The following is a 7718-nucleotide window of genomic DNA, read 5'->3' as shown; positions in this document are numbered from 1 at the left end:
TCCAGAGAGGTTTTTTTCCCCTAATAGGTTAAAACTCACAGACGGATAAAGAATCAGAGGCGCTCTGGAAGCACACTGCTTCTCCCCAGTGCTTCTTAGGGATGATCCTGTTACTAGACAGGGGTCTGAGGATGTCCCTCCAAGGCAGCAGTGGGACTCTCAGCCAAGTGGGTTCTGCTGAAAAGAGTTTCAGGATGTGCTGAAAGCAAGGCGCCAGCAAAGATTTACTAAAGGGCAGCAGAGCGAGGGTGCACACGCCCAAAGGCAGGGTGCAGACACCCGCTGCCTCTCAGAGAAGAGGAGTGACTCACCCTGGGTTGAGCTCTCTGACTGTATATGACATTTTCCTGGGAAATGTGCAAGTTCCCAGGCAAGGTTTTCTTTTTTTAATCAAGTCCCATGTCAGTCATTTGATATCGGGGGTCAGGCAGACTAGCCATAAGTCAATTGTGAGCACATCTGACGGGCCTTTGAATCTGGAGACATTTACATCGATTATGCTTTTGTTCTAGAAGATCTGATACAGGCGGATGCTCGAGGTTCTGGCTGGTCCTACTCATAGATCCGGTCTCCATCTGGCAAGGGCTTCTCTCTCTCTCTCCCTCAATCCCCACTTCCCCTCTCCCCTCCCCAGACTCTTACCTGAGCCCTGGGCCAGCCTTCTCACCTTCTTTCTGGGCTTGCTCCCTGCTGCCTTTGCAGAGGGTTTAGAAACTCAAACTCGCGTGGGCACTAACTCCAACAAACAAGGAACCCACAGCCAGGCATGAAGACCTGGGGAGACTGGCCTTGGTCCTATTCCTCAGGTCCCAGCCCTCCTCACCCGAGGACCCCTGTGTTCAGAGGGACCTACAGTGCTCTCTCGCTCCTCTCCGTGTTTGCTCTGCTGTCCTTCAGCTCTCCTCAGAATGGTCCTCCCTAGCCCCTGCCACACACTGTGCCACGACGTAGTCCTCCCCTCCCAGGGCCCTGTGTTGGTTGGTGTGTTATTCACTCCTTATTCTCTCCCCCCTCAGGAAAGTAAGCTCCTGGACGGCAGGAACTCCCCTGTCTTGCAGAACGTGTCCTTAGGGTCCATGACAGTGCTGTGGCAGGGGTGGAAAGATATGAGTAAATGATGACAACAGATGACATCTCCCCGGTAGTCTGAGTAATTGGGGGACGATGCTGCTTGTGTCATTAGTCATGATTATGCATATTCCTCAGAAGCTTCTTTTACTGAACGAGGTCTGCTCCTGGTAACGGCTTCCGTTTATCTAACATACATTCTCCCCACACTCCACCCTCTCTTGCACAAATTTATGGACTCTCAAGTGTGTGTTTTAAAAAAAAAAAGGTTGTTTTATTATCACGAGCAGGAGTGGGTTCCCCAGTGTGGTGGAGGTGGTGGGCTCAGGGTGGGTGGGGGCTGGAATGACTGGGCGACTTGAGGGAAGAGGGAGGTTTTGAGGTCAGGCTCATGGGGGCCTCACATACGCTTCTGGGGTTGGGCAGATTTCATGAAGGAGTCATGGCAAGCCACGGCTAAGCCACCAATGAGGTTGAGGAATTCTTGGAAATCTAGTTGTCCATCACTGTTGAGGTCTAGCTTCTTCATCATGCGGTCAAGGACACCAGGATCCTTCTGGTTCTAGAAAGACAACAATATCTTAATATTGCATTTCCTGAGGCACTCTCAAGTAGGCCACCACGTTTATTCTCACTGGGGTATCAGGAACAGGAAAGGGGTTATTAATATTCCCACTTTCCACATGCAGACACAGACACAAAGAGGTGAAGGGACATGGTTCAGGGCAGATCTGGGCTGGAAGCAGGCTTTCCCATTCCTGGTCCAGGGTTCTTTCTGTGACTCTCGGGGTTACCAGAGTTTGTAAATCCAGTGGAACATTTCTTTCAAGTGTTGCGTGCAACTCCAATAAGTAACCCATTAAACATGAAGTGATTTCAAAAAACAAATCACCATTCCCTGCTCATGCAGTGTGTACATTTGGATTCCTAAAGCACATCTCACTTCAAAGAAAAGGCTCTTTAGCAGCTGTGCAGAGCTCGCCCAGGCCCAGGGACTCAGTATGGGCGGTTCCGTGGACCACCCAGATTGGAGTGAGTGAGAAGGGGGTACAAATGTGGGGGAGCCAGCTGCTGGTCCTCGGGTCTTATTTCCTGTTGTGGGCAGACGGGTGGGGATCAGGACCAGTACCTTTGTGAAGGCAGCCAGTTCTGAGTGCATGAAGCTCAGGAACTCCCCCTTGGAGATGGTGCTGCTGTTCCCATCCTTCCCAGCATACTTCTGGAAAACGGCAATCAGGGACTCGATGCACCGCTCAGTCTCTGTGGGGTGGGGCATGTTTGCCTTTGGAGAAAAAAAAAAGAAGGGCTCAGACACAGGCAAATTGTCAAGGGTTGGACACTGGAGAACACACTGGAGAATCCTCATTTTGGGTCAGAGCAGCTTCCTAAAATACCAGGTCATTTTTCAGGGGCCCAAGGGCCCATTTTCTCATTCCTTCTCATGTATTTATTTCACATGAGAAGGTAGTGAGGGTACATATGGAGCACTGAGGTATGTCTGGAAGTAGGAGACTGCGTAGATGAGGGCTTACTGATATTTTTAGAAAATGTGAGTAAACAGATGTATAGCTATATGTCCACAAATCCACAAGGACACCAAGCATTTCAAGTTCAAAGCCAGCCTCAGCAAAAGTGAGGCACTAAGCAACTCAGTGAGACCCTGTCTCTAAATAAAACACAAAATAGGGCTGGGGATGTGGCTCAGGGGTCGAGTGCCCCCGAGTTCAACCCCCAGTACTAAAGAAAAAGTAATACCAAATCCCTGGGATTCACAGATTTTCTTGAAAAAACAAAACAAAACTAAGAGCATAGCTGTAATTGTGTATGGGGTGGGAGATAAGAACATTCTAGATGTTCAAAAGTGAATTTCATATTTGAGAGCCATCATTAATTTTACCTGTGAGGGAATAAGCTTGGCAGAGCCACCCCTAAAATCAGGGCCTCCAGGTCCCTATCTGTAGACCTTGGTCTTTGCTCCTTTCCCTTCCAGTGTGCCTCTAATTCCCACAGGCTTGGCGGGCGGGACTTCTCATTACAGAGCTGAGCCAAGGCTGTGGTTGCACCAGGAAGGGTAGGAGGTTAAAATCTTGTGCTGGACTCTACTTTCCTCACAGGAAATTCTTTCAGCCTGAGTAGGCTCATTCCAGCAGGGCCCAGGGCCCTGGGCCCTGGAGCGTACAGCTGTTGTGCTGTCCCTGGTGGACAGGGCCAGAAACTGCAGGCTCTTCCGGAACTGCAGGGCCACACCCTTCCTCTGAGGCTTTATCTTTCGGCTTTAGCAATATTTGCGTTTGGATGGTGATGGTTGCCACCTAGCCTTTAGCCTGTGGTTTGTCCTTAGGATGGACTTCCTGGAACCCAGAGCTGGAGACTTTCAGGTCCTGTAATTAACACGGGCTAAGTTCCACAGTGGCTGTTCTCTGTCTCCCTAGGCACTGGACCAGTCCAGCTGAGAGGCTGCTGTTCATTGCATCTCGGTGCATTTAGAGTCCCTGAACCTTCTAGAGGTAGATCCTTTTCCAACAGCACAATGTTGGAGAAGCCCCTCCGCTTTACTTGTTTTGTTTTTTCAAGAAAAGTTATGGTTTGGAGGAAATACAAAATACCACAGCCTAGAAACAGATGTGTTTGCACAAGACACTTTTCTTATCAGAACTAAAATCTCACTAGTATATCAGATGACACAAAAAGGGCGGGGGGGGGGGGGGTGCCGGAGAGAGGGAAGAGGTTCTTGGTTGAGGATCACGCCTTATGTATACCTACAGGGGCTTCTCCTGTTCCTTTCCTTGCAGAATTCAGATTGCTTTGATTTTCCAGTTTAAAAGTGACTGTCTGTTTTACATTTTTTTTTCCTCCTGAACATTAATTAGTGTTGATGGTAATCTCAACTATTTTTTTTTTCTCTCTTGAAAATGGTTCCCATCAGCTACAGAAGAAAATGAAGACCTCTTTGCACTTCCTGCTCCAGAGGTAATTCTCCAAAGCAAGCGAAGCCCATTTATCAAATTTCAGAAGTGGAACTGTGCAGTTTACAGAGCTCAAGGGGGCTTGGAGACAGTTCCTAAGGAGGCCCAGAGATGGGAAAGCTTTGCCCAAGGGGGTCAGTGGCTAAGGAGAGGAGAATCAGTGCTCTGAATGTGTCCCTGAGCCTGCAGTTTTACTTGGTGGGGACTGTGATAGCAGGGAGGAAACAATATGACGAACAGATACTGTGAAGGAATTTGAAAAATACACACTCGCTAAGCACTTAACATCTGAGGAAAGCAAAAGTAAAGTATCAAGATCAAAAAATTATGTAGAAAAGAAGTAACACAGAAAAAAAAAGACTCAATTATTACAATTCTGGTTCTTAACCCAAACCCTTCCTCCACCCCCTCAGAGATTCACCCTCTCATCTACCTCCCTCAAGACAGTCATCCCGCTTTGTCACAACATGTGATTCCCCTTTTGCATGGAAAGGAGAAGAGGGAAAAGGGCAAACAGGAGGGGTTGGGGATCTCTCTCTCTCTCTCTCTGTCTCTTTCTGTAAAGGGCCAGTTGGTAGATACTTCAGACCTTTTTGGCCATATGGTCTCTGTCACTCTGCCGTTGCAGCGGGGTAACAACTGCAGACAGAACCTAAACCAAAGGGCGTGGCTCTTCCTATACAACTTCATCTATGGACGCTTAAGTCTGATTCTCATATAAACTCCACGTGCTCCTTTTCTTTTTGTTACTGGGCACTGAACCCAGGAGAGCTTTACCACGAGCTTCAGCCCCAGCTCTCCCTGCTTTATTCTGCAGCAGGTTCTCCCTAAATTGCTGAGGGTCTCACCTCGGGGACCACAGGCGCCCCCCACCGCCCTGGCATTGTGGTTCTTTTGACTATGTTCCACTGCGTGGAAATGCACAATCCGACCCGTGGGCAGCAGCACCCCCCCCCCCCCCCGGGGCGGAAGTTTGCTAACTTCCCTCCCAAAAGAGGGACAAGGAAGGGGAGTAGACCTTGGAGTTGGGTTGATGGGAAGGCGAAAGGCTGGGCCTGGAGAATGGAAGGGGCTGGGCAGAACCACGACGCAGAGGGCGCCCGAGACCAGGGGTGAAAGGAGGGAGGCCAGGGGGTGAAAGGAGGGAGGCCAGGGGGTGAAAGGAGGGAGGCCAGGGGGTGAACGGAGGGAGGCCAGGGGGTGAACGGAGGGAGGCCAGGGGGTGAAAGGAGGCCAGGGGGTGAAAGGAGGGAGGCCAGGGGGTGAACGGAGGGAGGCCAGGGGGTGAAAGGAGGCCAGGGGGTGAAAGGAGGCCAGGGGGTGAAAGGAGGCCAGGGGGTGAAAGGAGGGAGGCCAGGGGGTGAAAGGAACTGGCCGCGCTGGGCTCCTCCCTCCTGGCTGCGGTCCCCGGCGGCGACAGGACTGGGTCTCGGTCCCTCTGGGTCTGGCCTTTTGCGCTGCTCACGGAAACTCGGGTTTTCCCCGAGGACTCGGGCGGCCGAGTTTCAAAACGTTCCCTTTTTGGTCCGCAGGGGTGCCCCGGGCCGCCTCCCCATGCCAGCCGCCCCTTCTTTGGCCTTTCTCCGGGCTGTCCTGGTCATCTGGGAGGCCAGTGGCGGCGGAGGCGGGAGGCCACAGGTACAGAAAGTGAAATCTCGGCCTTCGGTCCTCTCCGGGCCCGGAGCCGACGCGGCCGGGAGCCCGAGTGGCCGCCCCCTGCGGCCGGGAGCCCTGGTGGCCGCTCCCCTGCCGCGGGGCTCGGGCAGCGGTGGGCCTGGCGCGGTCCCCTCCCCGCCCAAACTTCCCTCACTGGGAAAACAAAAGCACCGGGCGTCCCCGCAGGCCGTCCCTACAGACGTGACTTTAGGGCTCCTTCTCCCTGATCGCCTCCCACGTCACTTACTGTCCCGGGTCAGTTTCGGCCACGTCCGCACGGAGCTCAGGGAGCCTTCCCTTCACTCAGGAGGAAGACGAGCTGCAGCGGAGCGGGGCGGCGTCGGACTGCGGGCTGCCGGGCTGGCGGGTCCCCTGGCCGGCCACGCCCTGCCCAGCCCTGCCCTGCCCAGCACCGCCCCGAGCCTCCGCGAGTCTCGGCCTGCCCTCCGCAGCTCCGCCTTAAACCCACACCCCCGTCCTCCCGAGACTTGGGCAACCCCCCTCTCCCCCCGCCTGTGAACCCTGAAGGTCCCGACCCTCGGGAAGTCTGCCCCAGTCTGGTCTCTTCCACGGACGAGCCACTCTGCACGTTCAGGTTCCACAGGCAGAAAAGTCCCTCTAAAACCGGGGAGAACTAGGGTGCAGCTCAGGGTAGAGCGCTTTCCAGCAGGACGAGGCCCTGGGTTCCATCCCCAGATACAGGGAAACCAGAGTGTTAAGACAGGGTAGGTCAGGGTTCCCCAGGAGCCAGGGCTATCTGTTCGTCCACACTGAAGACCCTTAATGAACAGTGTGAGTTACTGCCAGGTGGATCGCCAAGGGGGTATTGCCATCATTCTATCAAACCATAAACTGGCAACAGTCAAACAAACAAAAAACAAACTGAACTACTGCAATTAAAAAGTTGACCCTCGCTCCTAAGGCATTTATCTGTGCAGATCCAGGAGAGTTGGAAGTTATATTAAGAATGAGAAGCTTGGGGTTCTAATTCTGGGTCTGTCAGTTTGGTGCAATACACTTTTTAATATTTATTTTTTAGTTGTAGTTGGACACAATACCTTTATTTTATTTATTTTTATGTGGTGCTGAGGATCGAACCCAGGGCCTCGCATGTGCTAGGTGAGCGCTCTACTGCTGAGCCACAACCCCAGCCTACTTCAGTGCCCTATTTTTGACGAGACTCTTCACCATCTGAGCTTCCATCTCCTTATCGGCAATGGGTCAACTTCATATGATTGTTTCCACTGTGGAATAAAATGATGGCTTTGAGAGGGCTTCAAAACTGCAGAGTAAGCCTGGTAGAACGCTTGCCTAGCATTTGAGAGGCACTGGGTGCAATCGTCAGCACCACATTAAAAAAAAAAAAAAAAAAGGTACTGTGTCCATCTACAACTAAAAAAAAAAAAAAATTCAAACAAACAAAACTGCAGTGCAGGCAGGCACAGTGGTGCAGGCCTGTAATCCCAGCTATTTGGGAGTCTGAGGCAAAAGGATTACAAATTCAAGGCCAGCCTCGAATTTAGTGGCAATTTAGTGACCCTGTCAAAAAAAAAAAAAAAAGGTTGGGGGGCAGCTGGGGATGAAGCTCAGTGGTAAATTGGCCCTGAGTTCAATTCCCAGTACTGGGGGTGGGGGGACCCAAACCCAAACCAAACAACCAAAAGCAAAACAACAAAAACCCCTACAGTATAGATGCAAATGAAAGATAATGGACTGTGAGACATTTTGTAGAGTGCTTCCTGGTACCTGCTCTCCCAGGTACCTGAGCACATAAAGCCAAACTCTCATCTCTATTTGCAGCTACTCCAGACCCACATTTTCTGTTGCTTGTTTAGGAACCCACTCAAAAGCCCCACCTGTGCTTCACACTCAATGATTCAAGAAAAACTGCTTTCCTTAAACCTGTTTCTTTCCTGGCTTCTCCATCTCTGCCAAAGGTGTTGCCCTTCTTTCATTTTCCCTACGTGAGAACATTAGAACCACGGTTTAGACTGTAAATCTCTTTTATAGCCACAATTCCATCAAGAG

General features: G+C 51.4%; 1 protein-coding gene across 1 annotated transcript; it reads right to left on the bottom strand.

Moving 5' to 3' along the window:
- Positions 1–1316: 1316 nt before the first annotated feature.
- S100a11 (S100 calcium binding protein A11) lies at positions 1317–6055 on the bottom strand. The gene is made up of 3 exons (XM_027953725.2): positions 5938–6055; positions 2198–2350; positions 1317–1630 (listed from the first exon to the last, which is right to left on the bottom strand). The coding sequence occupies exons 2-3, from the start codon at positions 2342–2344 to the stop codon at positions 1469–1471; spliced, it is 309 nt and encodes a 102-aa protein (XP_027809526.1). The 5' UTR covers positions 2345–2350; positions 5938–6055; the 3' UTR covers positions 1317–1468.
- Between the last annotated feature and the right edge of the window lie 1663 nt (positions 6056–7718).

Source organism: Marmota flaviventris, chromosome 10, assembly GCF_047511675.1.
Source record: "Marmota flaviventris isolate mMarFla1 chromosome 10, mMarFla1.hap1, whole genome shotgun sequence".
Lineage (NCBI taxonomy): Eukaryota > Metazoa > Chordata > Mammalia > Rodentia > Sciuridae > Marmota > Marmota flaviventris.
The sequence above is the reverse complement of the archived record's forward strand: the minus strand, read 5'-3'. Positions and strand labels throughout refer to the sequence as shown.

Bases quoted from the DNA above. Each gene is read 5' to 3' on its own strand.
- S100a11 (XM_027953725.2), bottom strand. From the start codon at position 2,344: ATGCCCCACCCCACAGAGACTGAGCGGTGCATCGAGTCCCTGATTGCC. The intron at 1,631-2,197 runs GTACTGGTCCTG...TTGTCTTTCTAG, and splicing joins AACTGGCTGCCTTCACAAAG to AACCAGAAGGATCCTGGTGT.